Raw genomic sequence first — 20,529 nt, 5'->3', positions numbered from 1 at the left:
TGGAGGGTTCAACATCGCAGTCTGAATGAATGAAGTACATTTGTTCTGCCTAAATATGAACCATGAAAGAGGAGAGTAGCTTTTTGAAAACACTCCAAAAAGTGTCTTTTGAGGAAGGATATTTGAGTCATGGCTGTCTAGTGGTCAAAGCAAGAAGGATCTGACATTCTGGTTTCAAATCAGGTAGGTCGTGTTTATTTACTTAATTTGATGAACTAGTGAGAGCCGAGAGATCTTTCTACGACGTAACTGCTAACTTCCCTCTGAACTAACACTGAGTGAGTCGAGTATTGCGACGATCCACTATTTGAGGGCAGAGTATTTTTGGGAGGGGCACAGCTACATGGGCATTCTGGGAAATCAGAGCAGAGAGGAATTTGTTAAGGGGGGGTACAGAATATCAAACGACACGGAGTAGATTCTTTTCTTGTATTCGTTTGGAGATGTTCCGAGGCAAATTTAGAATAGAAAACACAGAGGCAAATCTTATATAAATAAAGAAAACTACATCCTGAGAAAATGATTGTAGTTAATCGTGTTATTGAATACTATAATTGTAGTTATAGTATTAGTAGGTCAATGTCTTTCAAGAATAATAAGATGAAAAAGCATAAAATAAGAGAAAAAAATAAAGATCTCTTTGGAGTGAACATTTTCTTCAAATGTGTTTTCTGATCACCTGTAGGCCGGCAGAGCTCCATGTCTGACTCAGACCTTATGAAGAGTGGGGGACCAACCAGCAAGGGCCCTGAATGCTGCTCACCTCCAGCTCCCAGGATGGAGCTGCTCAGCCCCTCCAAGGTGAAGGACCGCTCTCAGAACGTCAAAGAGAAGGTCACACAGGTACGGGGGCCGAGAACCTCACATGGGCTGACAGCCAGGAGGTCCTATATAAGAGAACCACCGAATTTCAAAATGCCCCACGATGCATTCACTGCTTGCCGGCATCTGTCCCGTCATGAAAGAGCTCACATTAATCACGTTTTGAGGCTCCCAGAACGTTGCCATGACGGAAGACTGACGTTTCAAACCCACTAGTGGAAAAATCAGTAGATGTTCGGTTGCTGGGTGTTTTTTCTTCTGGGAGTTGAAAAGCAAAGTTACATTGAGCCACAGTTCAATTCAGACCTACAGTAGTGACCGCTGGAGCCCTGGGGCTCAGCCTTCTGCATCAGTGCTTCTGTGGGATGTGATGGATATGAAACAATCGCAACAACCGCTGACCTTGCTGCTCGGGGTCACTTGTTGATCCCTGTTTGTTTATGGGTCCATCTATATACAGTATTCATCTTGCTATTTATCTATATACCTGGTAGATACATCAGTCTGTCTGCACGGTCAGCGGCATTCGTCAGGGCTGCGAATGTTAATTTGAAATTGGGTTAAAGAGCACACGAGGACTGTGGAAACACATGAACTCAGTTGTGTGATTGTGACGCCCAGCTCATCATTACAGCCCTCCAGCACACGGCGCTCAGTTCGCTCTTGCACGGCTGATTACAGCACACTATTGTTTTCGCTCTTTAACTATCTGGATGTAATCTTTACTCAAGTCTCAGCCACTGTTGAGAGTCACCAATGACAGGATGGTCAAGGAGTTGTTGGACCTACAAGGTCGCAAAACCAGGGCAAGCAGCCTCCACCGAGAATTTGGTCAAAATATGACATCTTCTAGAAAGGTCTGTGTGTTAGTATTAGTTCAGAGAACGTACTTGTTTTTCCTTTCAAGCAAAAATTTAGAAGAATGCTGTTTTATGATTAGTTAATGTAATAGTATTCATTTGCTAAAATGCAATAAAATGACACTTAGTGCACAGATTTCACTGTAGACGATACATAATTGAAGGAACATTAAATGTCAACCTTCATATATGAGAATCATTGCATACTGATGTATTCTTTTTGTTTAGGTACTTTCTTTGGAGACTGATGTACTGCCTGAACACAAACTGCAGGTGCCAGAGACAACATGGTGGATCTTGCTTCATTACAGCCCCTTCAAGGCATTCTGGGACTGGATTATTCTCCTCCTGGTCCTCTACACAGCTGTTTTTACTCCTTACTCAGCTACCTTCCTCCTGGATGAACACGGGGAATTACGTCAAAAGGGCTGTGGCTACACATGCCACCCTCTGAATGTGGCGGACCTCTTGGTGGACGTGCTGTTTATTGTGGACATAGTCATCAACCTTCGCACAACGTACGTGGACCAAAACGACGAGGTGGTCACACAGCCGAGGCGGATAGCCAAGCACTATATCAAAGGCTGGTTCTCTATTGATCTGTTCGCAGCGATCCCCTTTGATCTTCTCATTTTCAGATCTGGCTCTGACGAGGTAAGAACTCTGCCTTAAGTGTCTGAACTTCTTTGAGTTCTCTGAAGCTACTGTAAATTGAATGGCCATTTCCCTGCCTTAACATCCTCTCCTCTCTGTTGTTAATGGACACCAAAGATGGCAACTTTAACAAGTCTGCTGAAAACAGCCCGGCTGCTGCGATTGGTCCGCGTGGCAAGAAAGCTGGACCGGTATTCTGAATATGGGGCTGCTGTCCTGTTCTTGCTCATGTGCACCTTTGTGCTCATCGCCCATTGGCTCGCCTGCATTTGGTACGCTATTGGCTTTGTGGAGAGGCCGTACACGGAGACCGGCTGGCTGGACAACCTGGCTGAACAACTGGGCAAGTCATACAACGAGAGTGACTCCACCTCCGGTCCATCGGTCAAAGACAAGTACGTCACTGCTCTTTACTTCACCTTGAGCAGTTTGACGAGCGTGGGGTTTGGTAACGTCTCTCCGAACACCAACTCGGAGAAGATCTTCTCCATCTGCGTCATGGTCATTGGCTGTGAGTTGAATAACGCTGAGAGTGCCTCCCCTTAAGCAAAGACACAAAACAAACTCTTCCCCCTTTTATGACCCTCCCTCCCTGATATTTTTTGTGCAGTCCCTTATTATACAGAACCTATTTGTATAACCCCTTTTTAGCATTTGGCCCTCTGTGTCCTCATTGCTTCTTCTGTCTCAGCTCTCATGTATGCCAGCATATTTGGGAACGTGTCCGCCATCATCCAGCGGCTGTACTCCGGTACAAGCCGCTACCACACCCAGATGCTGCGAGTGAAAGAGTTCATCCGATTCCACCAAATCCCCGGTTGCCTTCGCCAAAGGCTGGAGGAGTATTTCCAGCATGCCTGGTCCTACACAAATGGCATTGACATGAATGCTGTAAGTAAAAAGTGACAGGACTGAGTGAGTCCCACTTTATCCTTTAACTGCTGTAAAGGTTGTTCAGTATCCCTGTTTGGCATCTAATCGCTGATATGTTGATTGTCTTATTTAGGTCTTGAAGGGATTTCCAGAGTCTTTGCAGGCAGACATCTGTTTGCACTTGAACAGAACTCTGCTGGAGAACTTCAAGGCTTTCCAGGGAGGCAGTCAAGCCTGTCTGCGAGCTTTGGGTATGAGGTTCAAGACAGTCCACGCTCCTCCAGGAGATACTCTGATCCACTACGGAGACATGCTGGACTCTCTCTTCTTCATCTCACGTGGTTCCATCCAGGTCATCAGGGATGATGTGGTGGTCGCCATATTAGGTATCTAACCGTAGACGATTTGACCTTGGTGTCTCAAGAATGCTCCAAAAACCTCATCTACTAATACTAATATTGTTAATACTATTCATTCTCTTGCAGAAAAGAATGACATCTTTGGAGAGCCGATCCACCTGTACGATGAGCCGGGGAAGTCCAATTCAGACGTGTACACCATCACCTACTGCGACCTGCACCGCGTCCAGAGGGACGACCTGCTGGAGGTCCTCGATATCTACCCCGGCTTCGCAGACAGATTCTGGAGGAACCTGGAGATAACCTTTGACCTGAGAGATGTATGTTGGCAGTCGATTGAGATGTTTTTTTTTCTCATGAGACATAAAATATTTGACCATTTCTCTTTAGCATTAGTATTTCCCCCCAGAAAACAGATAGCTGGACTACTTCTCTGCTAGTTGCATGACACACAGGTTCAAAGAAGACTCAATTATTAGCTATCCCTTTCATTTGTCATCTTGCAAAAATAAATTTAAACAAGAATTATGGCTAACTATTTCAAATTTTGATTGCTGTTGAAGCCTGTAAAGCCAACTAAATGATATACCACTTTAATTATGTGTTCTTCAGGCTGATCAAGTACCACCAATAATAACAACCGATGACTCCGGTGACGACTGTGGGTATCGCCACAAGCCAAGACACAAAATTCACTCCCTGGACTGCAGAATCAGGCCAGGTAAGATTTGTTGCAGGGCTCTGGTTGGTAATCAGTGTGATAGGCTTCTAAAATCATCAGACTCCCAGTCTAACCTAACAAAATAATTAAAAAATGTAAAGGTATTGATTTGATTGGTTAACCTAAACTGGACTAATGTGGTAATAATGCATGTGGTAATAATGCTTTCATGTGAACAGATGGAATCGATCATGAAGACTCGTACCCTCTTCGTCATCGTCACTCACCTTCTCAGACCCAGTGGGACGACCGCTGTAGCTGTGGATCCCCGTGCTCCCAGTCCAGTGAAGACCTGGCTAAACCTCTTGACCACAGTGCCAAAGAGGAGCTTTACCCCCCAGAAGATCCCAGACGGGACTATTCCCCCTCTGTAGTGCAGCTGCTCCCCCAAAGTGGCACCTCAGTAGGGAGGGAAGCCGTGTTGGACCAAGGTAGATGGATGTTCCTGGACAATATATAAAGAGTGTTTGTTGAAGTTTTAAACATGTTATACAGCTGTTGATGGCGCATAGTAAAAAATGTGGACATACCGCTAAAAACATCTTTATTTTTCCTCAGCTTCATCTTTGAATGTGCCGGGAGTCTATCAATACTGGCCTGAACGTCAGTCACAACCGTTTTCCACTCGAGCCTGGCGATCTTCATCTGTCCGCAACTCATACCACCCTCCACCGTTCACAGAAGAACGGCCCAGTGACCTCGAGTCTCGACTCGAGGTTTTACATTCACAACTCAACAGGTGAAGTCAATGATGCTGTCGGCTGTTTTCTAAGTATTGGGGGAAGAGGTAGCGTGCGAGCGATAAAATGAGAAATTAGAGTACTGGTCAAAAGAATTTGTTAAATCCCAAGGACAATGCTTAGAAATCTCAAGTCTCTTATTTACTTAATGTTTCCATTCCATTGGCTGGAAAGAAGATTCTTGGATATTGTTACTTCACTTAATAGCCATTCTCATTGTCTCTCAATTGCCCAGACTGGAAACCCGGATGACAGCCGACATCAACGTTATTCTCCAGCTTCTTCAGAGGCAGATCGTACCTCCTGCTTACAGCACCGTATCGTCTAGTACCCTCCCAACTGACTCCCCTGGCCTGTATGGGACTGGGACACCACCAGTGCTGCACAGCATGTACCCCATTACCCCCATACAGATGGACACCCGGGTACCCACACAGGTAGAGAATAATACTACTGCTCAGAGATTTGTTCCTAGAATTGTGCTTAAGACATAAAAATAAAAAGTGATTTCTTCACTCTAGAGCGCTGCTCAGACTGACCTTCAATTCACCGAGGAGTCCCTGGAGTCAGTGTCCAGCGGTATCCATGTGACTGTGGCGTCAGACGACACCATGTTCATGACCACCACCCCTGAAACTGAGACCCACACAGGGCTGACTCCACAGCCGTCGGTCAGATCCTCCCTCATGGAAAGCCCCAGGCTGTGCTGCAGCCTCCGCTCCCCCTCGCTGCCGGGGAACCTGGACATCACCCCAGGACTCGCTGAGATCCAGAAACACCTCTCAGACCCCATGCTGTCTGTCACCGGAAACCCTCAGTAAAAGAGTTTTAGTGGCCACCAGAGTGACACTGAAAGTAGTGATAGACTGCTACTTGTAGTCTGGAAGGAACCGTGTGACTAGTCCAAGATTCAGCTATCATTACACATTTGGACAGCAAGTAAAGTGACTCTAATCAGATGAAGGGTTTCCATTTCATACAGCGTTGTCGCTGGATTACACTAAGTGGTGATTGCAACACAATTATCAGACATTTTAAAGAACATTTTCCAATGGACAGCATGTAGAGGAGAGCACACATTTTGTTAACATCTCGTCCTGTTTCCATCCCGCTTCAGTAAATGTTGTGCATGCCATCCCCAAAGCTTCTATCTTGAACAGGAGCAGTGACTTCCTGGAGTCTCCTCTGGTTACCTGACAGCTGCTCCTGGCCAAGAAAATTATCCAGCTCATAACATCCCATAAAACCAGACGTTCCTTAGTCTTTGTGCTAAGCTAAGCTAATTAACTGCTGGCTCAGACACACGAGAGTGAAATCCGTCTTCCCATCTAATTCTCAGCGAAAAAGCTAATATGAATTTCCCACATGTCAAACGGTTCCTTTAAGAAAATCTAAAGACAATTTATGAAGCGATATATTTTCTTTAACAAAAGTGCTTCATATAATAAACATATTTCCTCTCCGGTGCATATACTATATAGAGTGGCGACCCTTTCTCTAAATTACCGCACACATATTTCAGGCATTTCTTTACGGCGCTTTCTATTTAATTATTGGCCGACATCGGTGCCGCTTCACTGGACCCGATTTGTGAAAATGAATCATGAACAAGTGGTTTTCTGACTTTATGTTTAGCAAATAATCACACATCATGACCCTGTACTGAAACACCTACAGCAAGTAAGAAATAACTCCTGTTCACCCCCACGTCTACTCATCCCATCCTAATATCACAACAGAACTTAATATCACAACAGGACTCACAGCATTCGTTATACAATGACAGGTTGAAAAACAAGAAGTAAGTTTCTCTATATTGTAGGATCGTGTATGATGTACGTCAGGCAGTGTTCTCTCAGTATTAAACAGTAAAAGGAAGAAAACACTTTTTCAACCTTTCTAACTATAAATTTGTACTATTTTGTTGATGAGTCACCTCACTGTAAATGAATTGTCTGAATATAAAACTGTAGAATGGTTTAAACTGTGAGGGACTGTTTATTTATGTAACAAAAATAAATGGTGATATGAATAAAATAATTGGTGCACAAATTATAAACAGAAATCTGTATTATGGTCAATGGTTAAAAGGGGGGGTTGGTAATCTTTTCAAAAACATTCTTGATATTGTTGAAATCGTCATTAAATCCTGAAAGCAATCAATGAACCAAATGCTCTGATAGTTTCCTTGGCCCCGATGTAATGGTTGGACGAGTCTTCCATAAGCTGCTAGCTTGACAGCTGAGAGTTACTAATAGTCATGTTCGTTGTTTACATTCATTACATGTTCACATACATAATGATCATTTAGGGGGAGTGGCTACGGGTTGTCAGTGTTGCAGACTTTCCTGCTAGATTTGGTAACTTTTGGATGTAGTTCTGCCAGCTACTATCATTGGGAAAGAGATGACAACACTGGACTGGGTTTTTCAGTTGGATCATTTTTGTAATCTAGAATAATCCTGATAGTTTCTGAAGACTACCAACCCTAGCTTTAATACCTGTTAATTGTTGCACATATAATTAATGTATCACAAAGGATATTCAGTTGAATAGAACACATATTTAGGTTAAAAAACAATTGAATATATGAACACTTAAAACCACATTAAATCCACTCTTAAATGTGGCTAAACTACATTTTTGCTGCATCATAAAAATGAATGGTTGAGGATGTGGTAATGGGTAAACCTACACATACAATGCGCCATAATAGCGTATAAAAACATGAAACTGACTAGACTGTTTGTACGTGAGACAACAAACTGAAAGCTTGAAGGCTATTGAACCGTGGTTCATGTCTGTACATTACAGTTTCTTGAGACTTGGTTACCATTTTTGTTTTGGCGCTCCTTTGAGTTTTCTGATACAGGACGTCTTGGTTTTGTATCACAAAGTCAAGCGCTGATGTACTCTCGTTCTCACTCAGTTGAAAAAAAGCTTTACACACATAACCTGTATCAACATGAACCCATACGAGCATGAACTGAATATCGCTCCGTCCTTCTTAAACAGCTTGTTAATTCAACTGACAATGTTTTTGAGTTGCCTCATTTCTTCACGACTGAAGCTCAGACTCTGAGGATTTCCAGGCAGTTGTTGTAGCAGATAGCGATCCAGTCGGGCTGGGTGGTGGCCCACTGGACATTATTGATCTCTCCCTCAGCTGTGTAGGCCAGTATAGGGTCCTCAATGGCCCGCGGCATCTGCTGGATGTCCCAGATTAGAGCCTGGTGGTCCTCCGCTAGAAAAACAGGAGGGGATTTCAATTGATTTATCTTATTTTAACAGGAAGAAAATGATGTTACTAAACACTACATGTCACCGGCCTGATTCTGGTAAACAACCCACCAAGAGATCACGTATTCAGTTGTAAGTGTGAGTTTGTGTGCACGCACATCTCTGTCTGTCAGTCCACCGTTAATCTCGGAGGCTACCAGATCCAAAACATTTTTTGTGCTAATTTATACTCTTGTGGTGATTCACACTTTTATGGAACATTTATTATTAACATCTTCTATTTCTCAATAAGAAGAATAGGTGTAAGAATATTTCCTTGACAGAGAGGAGCACACTCTGCTCTGCCTGTTGCAAAATGTAGATAATTATTCAGTGCTTTTTCATTGGTCGTCATCCTCGCGTTTCGGTGCCTATATAAACGCTTCAGGTGGCAGTTACCCCTGTGAGATGCAGCTGAGATGCTAGCCTGCATGGAGTTTGTGTTCATTCAATCAAACATTACAGCAGAGGACACAAAGAGATGGAAACACATGATCTGCTGTGGTGATCCCTAACGGGAGCAGCCAAAGAAGGAGGAATTCCCCCATGAAACGGGTTAGTCGAGGTGTTATGCTCTGCATAATAAGGCTGTCCTCGAATATTCTAAATTTGATATATATATATATATATATATATATATATATATATATATATATATTCAAGATTTTAACCAACTGAATACCGCTCTGCTTTGTTGACCTCTCTTGTGAAGTGTAAGACCGGCTCCCTCTTGTGCTCTTTGTCAGTTATTGCAACGATGTTGCACACTTTGTTCTACTCTCATGTTGCTACTGTGTGAATATAGACTCTGCATACCTGCTGTACAGATGTGACAGGAGGAGTGCGGCGCCCAGGCGATTCCATTGACACAGGCCCTGTGGTTGTTGAGTCTGGCCACCGGAGTACAGGGCACACGCACATCTAAGATCACCACCTGAGGATAAGAAAAGATTATTGTACAGACATTAACTGGCAGCAAATAATATTGGACAAAGAGAGGCTTGATATATCTTTATGCCCAGTTTCAAAACACTCACACAAGTCAAGCCTTAAAAGAAGTCTATCAAAAATAAAAAGCTTTATAAGTATGTTTCTTATGCCTAAAAATCACCTAATATTGTCACTTTCCATACTTCGGGATTGGAGCATGTTTTCACAAAGGGAACTAACCTCCATGCTGTCCATGGCCATGGTGACCAGGTAGTTGGGGTCCTGCTTGTTCCAGCAGAGCCGGAGCAGTGGGTGGTGCTGGGGGTCTTCGTAGATGATGGTGCTGTGTTCAAGGTGACGGAGGTCGAACATGCGAACCGAGCCGTCTGCTCCCACTGATGCAAACATATCCCGGCCACCACCCGCCCGGCTGAAAGAGATGTCGTACACCTGCAACACAACCAGACAGTGAGTTCTCATCAGCTAAGTGAAGAGCATTTCAGATGGAAGATGGGGAAGTTACCCCAGGATTGTGTTTAACACAATAACTTGAGGGTTTGATCCATGATGTCATAACATTACCTCTTTGTCATGGGCAATGAGCTGCGTCTTCACATGACCCGACACTAAGTTGACCCTGCCCAGCACCTGACCAGTCTCCAACCCCCAGATGGTACAGGTGGTGTCGATACTGGAAGTACCTGCGTAGAAAACACACGTATACACAAACACGATGTCATCCCCCTTTTCAAATAATGACTTCATATTAGTGACAGTGGTATTTTTTTCTAGTTTTCTTTGAGGAATTTGCCAAAAAAAGAACCAAGTTGATAATGTTACCCAGAGGGAACCCTGCACTGAGTGTTTACCTAACAGGTTTGGGTCCACCTCGTTCCAGTCAAAGGAGGTGAGTGGTGCGCAAAAGTCAGAGTTCTTGTTATTGTTGAGCAGGCACTCCAGTCGGGTCTCTGTTTCGCCCACCTGTCAGGAGAAACACATTTTATTCTGTATAGTTGGGCACTTCAGTGAGTTCAAACACAACACGTTTTTTTTTTTACATATTCCAAAACCAATTTGCATTTTCAATTGTAAAGAAATGGGATAAAGTAATAAGAAAAAGAGAAGTATGGCAGCAAAACTATTGAATTGCATGCTTATTATTGTGGGCTTTACTATAGTCTTCATAAGCGGTCATAATGTCAAACAGTTATTGTTGTTTCAGACAGTATTCCCGAAAAAAAGAAGAAGAAGATAACCAGTGTAAAAAAACATAGCGTATCGATGTATCCCAGAATGTTTGTCTGTAAAATTCAAGGAACCGTTTTGGTTTCAGGCTGTGGCGTTTGAGAGCTGTAGTTATAAGCTGGACACCTGCACCACATGGTTCATCCTGGACATGGAGTGTGGACAAACAGTACAGTATATCATGCTTAGAGGTGATTATCTTATAAGGTCTCTGACTACAGGGGACCATAGGTTCAGGTCAGACTGGTCCTCTTACCCTCCAGATTCTCAAGTAGTCTCCGCTGGTGGCCAGCAGGTCCGGGTACGCCCCTTTGCTGTCTGGGATCCACATCACCTTGGTGGTGGGGTAGGGATGGTCGAAAGTGTTTCGACACACAAACTCAGAGTTCTCTTCCTCCAGACCAACTATCTGGACCTGTAAACAAACAACAAAAACAACAACAACTCACCTTGAGTGAGTCAGTCTAGCGTTACTGAGACTGAGTACAGTCAGTCAGGGGTGTGACGGGTGATGATGATTTCAGGGATCCTCAGATGGATCCCCACACACACACACCTTATATTCAACCTGAACATTGTCATTATTGTGTCATATTTTCCAATCCTTCGTAATACCACCATATGTCCCATTTCCACCTATGCTGATGGCAACTTATTCAATTAATAAATGTAGTTTGGTATTCACAGCTATGCTAATCACCGTTCTGTCAACAGAAAATTGAGGAATGAAAATTGTAATAACTAATTGACAGTTAAATAATCTGCAAAAAGTTAGTAATCAACTTTGGGAATTTGTCAGCACTGCTTAATTATTCCGGGTCCTGATTCATATTAGTTCTTTACAAATTACAGATTATCATAACATTTTATAATAAAACAGATTATAACACCAATTCTAGTAAATTTCAATTGAAAAAACTCAAGTCAATATTTATTTATAATTAATTCATCAAACCACTAACCACGTCTACGACTCACTTCCCTCATTGCAAAGGAACATGTCTTTACATTCATGCAAACTGCTCACAAATTATATTATAAAGACAGTTTGATATTATTGTCATACATTCTAGTTGAACAGTCCCTTTTAATTAGAATCACATCAGGAATAGTTTTCATAACAATATAATATATATATACATGCATTTCCCAATTAAATCTAACAGTAACGTTAGCTAGTTGGTCGATATACTGTAAACCGTTACTTTCAGTTGACAGGGGGCCTGGAGCGGGGGGTTGTATTTATTATTTATACTGCAAATAAATATACTTTTCATTCATGCAGTACATCTCCTTCGATCAGTACTATTTAAGGTGCAAGTACAAGAGTGTCGCCATCACTGGTCTGCAGCATGGGACAAGATGAGTTTACCTTGTTATTGTACTCCTCCACAAAGCTACCGAGCGCTAGGCGGAACCGTTTGTCCGGTCGGACACTCCAGTTCATGGCGTACACTGTCCATGGCGCTTCGTATTTGTAGATTTCTTTACGTTTACCGTGTAGCGACATCTTCAATGCGTCTAGAAATAACCTGTGTTGGAGAAATTACCAGCAGGAAAACAAGACCCTGAGAGCGTCGCTACGACCACCTATGCTAGCTTATTTTGCAAATGGACGTTAGCTAGTCAGCTAACTTATTGTCTCTGCTGACTGTGATTTCTACCGTAGTAAGCTCGCTAACTGTTGAGTCCGTGTAATCGGCGGTAAAAGCTTGACGGTAAAAAAACAAAAGATCTGTTCAATTTATCAAATTAACCGCACACAGCTGCTCAAAGATGTTCGTAGCATGGCAGCAATGGCGGCGACAGGAGGACAAAAATAATGCGCCGTTGAGCGTCATCGAGGATGCTGGTGCTGCCTTTAGGAGCCGGTACGAATATTGTACATCAGAGCAGAGCAGAGGCGGCCCAGGAAGTAGTTCTTGGAAAAAATAAGAGTTTGATACTCGACTTTGTGAGAGTTTTAAGTGACACTCAGTAGATAAGTAATATGGTATTGTGTTTGTGATTTTTCTGCCCAAGACTTGAATGTCAAGGAGTTCTAGATGTACATACAAGCTCACGGACCGAGAGTTTACGACAAGCACCTGAATGCAGCATTACAGTGGCTGACTGGCTGTGCTCCTCCACACTTTAGAAGCTGTCTGACAATTTCAGCAAAGAATGATATGCCCTTTTGCATACAGAAGTGTTGAGGCAGGTTGTTGCATGTACTTTTCCAATTGGGAAATACATCTATTTTGAATAAGAAATAAAAAAGTAATTTGTTGACATTTCTCCCGTTCTCCCCTGGCCTGCACCTAGTGGGACCCTCCCCACATGCCAGCAGAAGCCATGAGGGAACCACTTTATCCTCTCACCTGCTTCCTGGCCTTGGATCTTTTCAAACCTTCCCTTTTGGCTGTGATAGATCATTTAATCCAGTGTCCTCAGAATAACCTCAGCAATATTTGCAGGATGATTCGTCAGCAATGACAGCATGTTTGTATTAACAAAACTGAGCCCTGACACCTAATTTGCCTGTAGTGTTGTTTTTTTCCACCTGCTAATAGCTAAAACAACAAAGGTTTTATAAATGAGTTTCCACAACACATTGCTTGCAAATTCGGATGATATTTGCATCACTCTTGATTATTAGAGGTTAAATAAAAGTCAGCTCTGAATTGTTAGAAAGTTATCTCTCTCACCATTGGCCTTTGTCAATCTCCTGCTCTGTGGGTATGCTCTTTTACATAACTATATGTTTTGCAAACCTGCCACTGACACCAGTTCATGAGGTGGATTGATGGTCTGTGCAAAAACACCTAAAGCAGCTCCCACAGATGTTTGACACCTTCGTCAAGGCAACAAGTCACAGCAGCACAGCAGCAAACACATCCCGACACATCCTCATAAAAAGGTACAGTATGTGTCTGTTTATTATTAAGTAAAAACTCAACCAATGTGCAGTAAATGTGTGTTTGTAACTTCATTTTGCGTGCCCTAAAATACTATATCTGTGTCTCTCAGGTCTTTAATCTACCACTCTGCTCAATAATGTTGCCTGGGATGCATCTTCGTTCCATGCATCTGTCCAACAACTCTCCCACATCTGGATTTGATTTAGTTGAGTGTAAAGGCCTTGAAGAGGGCAACTATGTTTGGCTTTTTTTTATAATGCTGTCCTTTGCTATTGGTTTTCCTGCATCAATTGCCATCCTCTGGGAGATGTTTAAGACATACAGGAGAGGAAGTCACTTCACACCAAATGATTTTTTTGTACTGAACCTCTCCGCCATGGATGCTGTCTTCTTGGTCTTCATCCCACCTGGATTGTTAAATCATTTCATCTGGAAGAATGGGCCTTTTGAAGCGAGTTGGAACGGTGTTTTTACCTTGAACATATGTGGGAGACCCCTCCTGATGGCTTGTATCTGTCTGGACTGTTACCTGGCTGTGGTTCATCCAATCACCTACCACAAGAGGAAAAGTCTGACTCCCAGGGTTGTGATGGCGGGCATCGTTTGGATTTTGACAGTTGCCTCTGGGATTGCATACGGTGTTTTTGAAGAGTTAATTTTCACCATGTTTTCCATTGTGCCATTTATAGTTGCTATGGTAATAATTGGGATCTGTGATTCTCTCATCCTCCATTCACTAATTAAGTCTGACCCTGGTAGAAAAAACATCCACCCACAGAAGCAAAGAGCCATTCAGACCCTCATCAACAGCCTGGTGATGACAGTCTTGTCTTACCTTCCTCCAGTGCTTTTCTTTGTAATTGGGAAACCTCTGATCAGCAATCCAGATATCTTTAAATGTATTGTTAATACTGCGATGACAATTACTTCCACTTTGGGATGTGCTGTCATGCCAATACTTCACCTTAAAAATCATGGAAAATTGGATCGTTTCAGGCTTAGATGCTGCCGGAAGTCTTAATTCATGGCTCCTCTGATCATGTCTGTTTCTCCCTCTTACATAATCAGGTGCTGTAGAAGCTAAAAAACATTTTAACTTTCAGAAGTCGAGTTTCAGTCGGTCATAACTCATATCCCTAACTACACCATGTTATCATTTGCATATTCAAATCAAGACATATATATGTTTTTCTCATGGAACTCTTTCCTTGATTTAATTTATTTTATGTTTTATTGTTCTTGTATGTTGTTGTACATTATTAATTGTGTTACATGTTTGCACAAATAAGTTTTGTTTCTATATCAGAAAAAAAATAAGTCTCTTATATAGTAAAATCTGTATTCTTAAAACACTGCATGTATCCTTTGGAACCTGTGTATTCAAACAAATGTTGATATTGTGATTAGAAATTAATAGTTGAATGTCTTACAAAGTAAAACCTACAATAAAACCATTGAACTCAGTTTGTTTTGATTATTGAATCAATTTATTGTCAGTCAAGTTCACAGCACAGCACACGGTGAAGTTTAGTCTACTTTTAACTCAGCTAACTCAGTAATATAGGAGCAGTGGGCAGCTTCTATGCAGTGTAGGTATGAGGGTCCACTGCCTTGCTCAACTAGCTCTTCTCCAGTTAACAGTCAACCAGTAAGGTGCTGGTGAAGCTAAAAAACATTTTAACTTTCAAAAGTTAAGTTCCAGTCAGCTCTGAATTGTTAGAAAGTTAAAATAAACCCCAACTCAGTTCTTAAATAAGTCATATCCTGAATCCTGTTATTATTTGCATATGTAGATCATGGACATTGTAATTGTCCCATTATGATGTGTTTTATGTGATTCTTTGCTTGATTTCACTTCTGATGAACAGAGGTCAATGGATATTTTATGACATTAAGTCATTTCAACATTTTAATATTCAGTCAGTTCAATGTTAAATGTATGGTAGACCTACAAATGTCACTTTTGCTCTCTGGTGACACCTATTATTTATTATACATGATTATCAAGAAAAGCTTTAATAGTGTTTTCTACTCTTTGTTTCCATTCTATTGAATGGACCGCCATGACATTTCGTACAGACATTCCTGGTCCTATAGTGGATAAATTCCTCTGACTTTGATGATCCCCTGACTTTGACTCCAGCGCCACGAGCAAGTTGACATTTTGGCCACGAGTGAAATGTAATAACAACTACTGGATGGATTGCAGGACATGTTGTGCTGATATCCACGGTGACTAGAGGGTGAAAGCTTCAGTACTGACTTTGGTGATCCCCTTACTCAACGTCTACTTAAGGACACAAACTACAACTATTGGATGGATGGCGATGACATTTTGTTCACACATTCATGGTCCTCCCAGGAGAAATTGTAATACCTTTGATGATGTGGCTCGCTGTCAGGTCAGAAGGCATCACATGAGAATGCAATTTAAATACACAACACGTCAGTCTATCTCGCTCACCATTGGCCTTTGTCAATCTCCTGCTCTGTGGGTATGCTCTTTTACATAACTATATGTTTTGCAAACCTGCCACTGACACCAGTTCATGAGATGGATTGATGGTCTGTGCAAAAACACCTAAAGCAGCTCCCACAGATGTTTGACACCTTCGTCAAGGCAACAAGTCACAGCAGCACAGCAGCAAACACATCCCGACACATCCTCATAAAAAGGTACAGTATCTGTTTATTATTAAGTAAAAACTCAACATATGTGCAGTAAATGTGTGTTTGTAACTTCATTTTGCGTGCCCTAAATACTATATCTGTGTCTCTCAGGTCTTTAATCTACCACTCTACTCAATAATGTTGCCTGGGATGCAGCTTCGTTCCATGCATCTGTCCAACAACTCTCCCACATCTGGATTTGATTTAGTTGAGTGTAAAGGCCTTGAAGATGGCAAATATATTTTGTTTTCTTTTATAACGCTGTCCTTTGCTATTGGTTTTCCTGCATCAATTGCCATCCTCTGGGAGATGTTTAAGGCATACAGGAGAGGAAGTCACTTCACACCAAATGATTTTTTCGTACTGAACCTCTCCGCCATGGATGCTGTCTTCTTGGTCTTCATCCCACCTGGATTGTTAAATCATTTCATCTGGAAAAATTGGCCTTTTGAAGCGAGTTGGAACGGTGTTTACACCTTGAACACATGTGGGAGACCCCTCCTGATGGCTTGTATCTGTCTGGACTGTTACCTGGCTGTGGTTCATCCAATCACCTACCACAAGAGGAAAAGTCTGACTCCCAGGGTTGTGATGGCGGGCATCGTTTGGATTTTGACAGTTGCCGCTGGGATTGCAAACGGTGTTTTTCAAGAGTTCTTCTTCACCATGTTTTCCATTGTGCCATTTATAGTTGCTATGGTAATAATTGGGATCTGTGATTCTCTCATCCTCCATTCACTAATTAAGTCTGACCCTGGTAGAAAAAACATCCACCCACAGAAGCAAAGAGCCATTCAGACCCTCATCAACAGCCTGGTGATGACAGTCTTGTCTTACCTTCCTCCAGTGCTTCTGTTTGTAATTGGGAAACCTCTGATCAGCAGTCAACATATATTTATATGTACTGTTGCTATTCCGATGACAATTACTTCTAGTTTGGGATCTGCTGTCATGCCTATACTTCACCTTAAAAATCATGGAAAATTGGATCGTTTCAGGCTTGGATGCTGCCGGAAGTCTTAATTCATGGCTCCTCTGATCATGTCTGTTTCTCCCTCTTACATAATCAGGTGCTGTAGAAGCTAAAAAACATTTTAACTTTCAGAAGTCGAGTTTCAGTCGGTCATAACTCATATCCCTGACTAAACCATGTTATCATTTGCATATTCAAATCAAGACATATATATGTTTTTCTAATGGAACTCTTTCCTTGATTTAATATTTTATGTTTTATTGTTCTTGTATGTTGTTGTTCATTATCACCTGTGTTACATGTTTGCACAATTTTCCTAAATAATAAAAGAAAGAAAAAGACCAAATTATAAAAGTCTAAGTCTCTTATACAGTAAAATCTGTATTCTTAAAACACTGCATGTATCCTTTGGAACCTGTATATTCAAATGAATGTTGATATTCTGATTAGAAATCAATAGTTACAAAGTAAAACATACAATAAAGCCATTGAACTCAGTTTGTTTTGATTATTGAATGGATTGTTAACCAATTTATTGTCAGACAAGTTCACAGCACAGCACACGGTGAAGTTTAGTCTACATTTAACTCAGCTAACGCACTATTAAAGGAGCAGTGGGCAGCTTCTATGCAGTGTAGGTATGAGGGTCCACTGCCTTGCTCAACTAGCTCTTCTCCAGTTAACAGTCAACCAGTAAACCACAGTTCCTCCATATTCGAGAACAGACGGACACTGACGACCCAGCTGAGGTGGTCCTGGACCTGAGAGATGGGATGACTGGTGTAATTTCCTAAAGGTAAACTATATCTAGGCTGCGTTAGAGTTACCACTGGAGCTTTTGTCTGGATAGAAAGAAACCTAAAACATTTCTGCATTAACAGTACTCGTACTAAGCCATGAATAATGGATAACAAATTAAATGAGTAAAAAATTCAATTCTATTGTTTTTTAAATACACATCAGAACAAAACTATTAAAACTATTAGCGTTGTAATTGAGAAAGACTCTGTGCTGTGTGTATAATTCCGTATAATTTTCAATACCTTCGACTGAGACATCAATCTTACAAAAGTAATAAAAAGCCCATAAACGTGAGGAAAAAGTCCTACTGCTATTCACCAGCACATCACAGTCAAAGACTTATTTTCGCACGATAGATTTACATTTGGTTCCTTGTGCATGATGATCATATTACAAATGTAAATGACGATGGCGGGCAGGTTCATCTTTCGTGACAGTTGTACTCATGCAGGTGCGCAGGCTTTAACAAAAAACATTTACATACTGTTCTGAAGATGCAAGATGCAAAAATAGATGTATCTCTATCAAGACACCCGATACAGACAGAAAAGAAGTTCTTTTGTTTTTTCTCCTTTAATGACTTGAATTTTTCCTCATTGTTTTAATATTTTAATATTACCTGTGAAATGAATTCAATGTATTGTGATTTTATCTCACAAGTCCCATTCTGTTACTTTACATGTGTTTTATCATGATGCAAGCAAGATAAGTTTAAACCTGAGGCTCCCTTAAACTGTTACACCAAACAGCAGGGTCCCTTCAAATTCCCCAGATTCCTCAAATAGAGCAGAGGCATGATCACACTCCCTGCAGTCGGGAGTATGAGGATAGGTATTGCCAAAAAGCATTCATACACTTGGTCATCACTGATAATCAGATCCCCCAGGATGTACGCCAGCACCGGAGGGACGTACGAGGTGACGGTCATGACAATGCTGTTGGTGATGATCTGGAGAGCCTTCTTCTTCGTGGGGTGGAGGTCTCCCCCAGCACGGAGGGACTTCTTCAGATTCTTGAGGATGGCGACATCACATGTGATAATGATGGGCAGCGCTATGACGTACACAAACATGGCCCAGGCGCTGTGGTTCAGCTCCTCCACGGCCGTGGAGGTGATTCCTTGAGCCACTGTGATGGTCCACACGGCAGCAGCCATGAGGAACCGGGGAGTCAGACTCTTCCTTGAGTGGTAGGTGACAGGGTAGACCACAGCCAGGAGGCAGTCCAGACAGATACACGCCGTTAGAAGAGGTCGTCCAGCCAGGTTCAAGGCATACAGAAAATTGCTCAACAATTGAACGGTCCTCATGTGCCACAGGAGGAAGTTACACAGCCCGACCGGGACAAAAAGCAAGAAGACCAAGTCCATGATGGTGAGGTTGAGCATGAAGACGTCGTTGGGGGAGACGGGGGTTCCTGCTTTGTGTCTTCGGTACAGTTCCCGGAGAACAGCGACACACGCAGGACATCCCACCAGAGAGAAGAGAGCGCTGAGAGAAGCCCAGGCCATAATGCCTGCCATCATGTCTCCACAGTGTCCCAACATTTCCCCTGAAGGCTCGCTGAAGTTGAAGGTTAGATTCTGAGAGCGAGGATGCACATGGAGAAACATTTTCCTTACCGGCAGTGAACCCTTGATCAGTGATTGCTTTTACCTGAAATATAACAGGAACACATGAGACACTCCTGAGGCAAATAAAAATCCAAACTCGCTAATATCCAAAAGCCGCAATCTGTTTATTTGCCATTTTACTTTGAGGATCTGCCCTTATTTTTGGACTTTGTAATGAAGCAGTCAATTTGTGTATCATATGTAAATTGTGTTTTGAATATGCAAGCTCCATTGAGGATCATTTTTCAATCATGGTCTGTATGTTTTCAGAAACAAAAAAACAAGCTGACTCCAGGTTTTGCAGATTCTATCAGTTACTGTGCTCTCTGAAGTACATGGTTGATGAGTTATTGTGATATGATCTGCATAGGATTTGTTAAAATTCAGTTTTCTCTGCCTCATGGTACAGTTAGAGGTTAAAGGTCAAACGTCTCTTAAACCGCCAGAACAACACTTTTGTTCTACTTCACATTTAAATGATTCAAACTCAACATAACCACGTCATATGTATTTGGACAGTGTCACAGTCTGAAATGCACAATTTAAACCTCAGTGTATCTCCTCTTTGAACACATGATGAATGTTACTTTTGCTTACAGAAAGTGAGGTTCTTATCCATAATAAACACCATGTTTTATGGTGTTTTCATTCCTCTTACGTGTATCAAACAAAAAGAGGACATCCTCTGTATTAAGTAACCGTAGTGCTCGTTTCCTGGCGTCTTTCCGCTATCGCTATCTAATAAGGACATAAAATAATGCTCCACATAATTAAAAAACACACGACATCAAGTATATTTGATGATATGGTGCTGCCATTGAACGGTCTTAGGTTTGAAGATTTTAGAGTGTAAAGATCATGAAGATTCAATGAAGAGCTTGAAGAAGCTGATCGTACTGTCAGTGTGAAAATAATCTATACAACTTTAAAGCTACGCAAAGGAGAAATTAAAGGGGAAGACTGGAGGTTTAAGTTGTTACAAATAAAGATTGCGCAACTCTAGTTACTAAAGATTATATATTATATTAAAGAATACTAAGTACCCACAAATACAGTGTGTACACTGAATCAGTTGAAAGCAAAAGGAAGA

At 41.8% G+C, this 20,529-nt stretch overlaps 2 protein-coding genes across 2 annotated transcripts; one reads left to right on the top strand and one right to left on the bottom strand.

Annotated features, from left to right (window-relative positions):
* Positions 1-699: 699 nt before the first annotated feature.
* On the top strand, positions 700-5,850 carry kcnh6b (potassium voltage-gated channel, subfamily H (eag-related), member 6b; the record flags this gene model as incomplete). The annotated part of the gene is made up of 11 exons (XM_079182902.1): positions 700-843; positions 1,911-2,336; positions 2,454-2,847; positions 3,028-3,227; positions 3,343-3,595; positions 3,695-3,888; positions 4,181-4,289; positions 4,469-4,720; positions 4,848-5,028; positions 5,265-5,466; positions 5,551-5,850. The coding sequence occupies 11 exons, from the start codon at positions 700-702 to the stop codon at positions 5,848-5,850; spliced, it is 2,655 nt and encodes an 884-aa protein (XP_079039028.1).
* Positions 5,851-6,647: 797 nt separating this feature from the next.
* Positions 6,648-12,259, bottom strand: LOC306712941 (DDB1- and CUL4-associated factor 7-like). Its single transcript, XM_079182429.1, has 7 exons — positions 11,856-12,259; positions 10,740-10,898; positions 10,108-10,219; positions 9,821-9,939; positions 9,479-9,688; positions 9,125-9,242; positions 6,648-8,273 (listed from the first exon to the last, which is right to left on the bottom strand). The coding sequence occupies exons 1-7, from the start codon at positions 11,991-11,993 to the stop codon at positions 8,101-8,103; spliced, it is 1,029 nt and encodes a 342-aa protein (XP_079038555.1). The 5' UTR covers positions 11,994-12,259; the 3' UTR covers positions 6,648-8,100.
* Between the last annotated feature and the right edge of the window lie 8,270 nt (positions 12,260-20,529).

This window comes from Pholis gunnellus, assembly GCF_910591455.1.
Source record: "Pholis gunnellus genome assembly, chromosome: 21".
NCBI lineage: Eukaryota > Metazoa > Chordata > Actinopteri > Perciformes > Pholidae > Pholis > Pholis gunnellus.
Note: the sequence above shows the minus strand (reverse complement) of the source record. Positions and strands in the feature narration are given on the sequence as shown.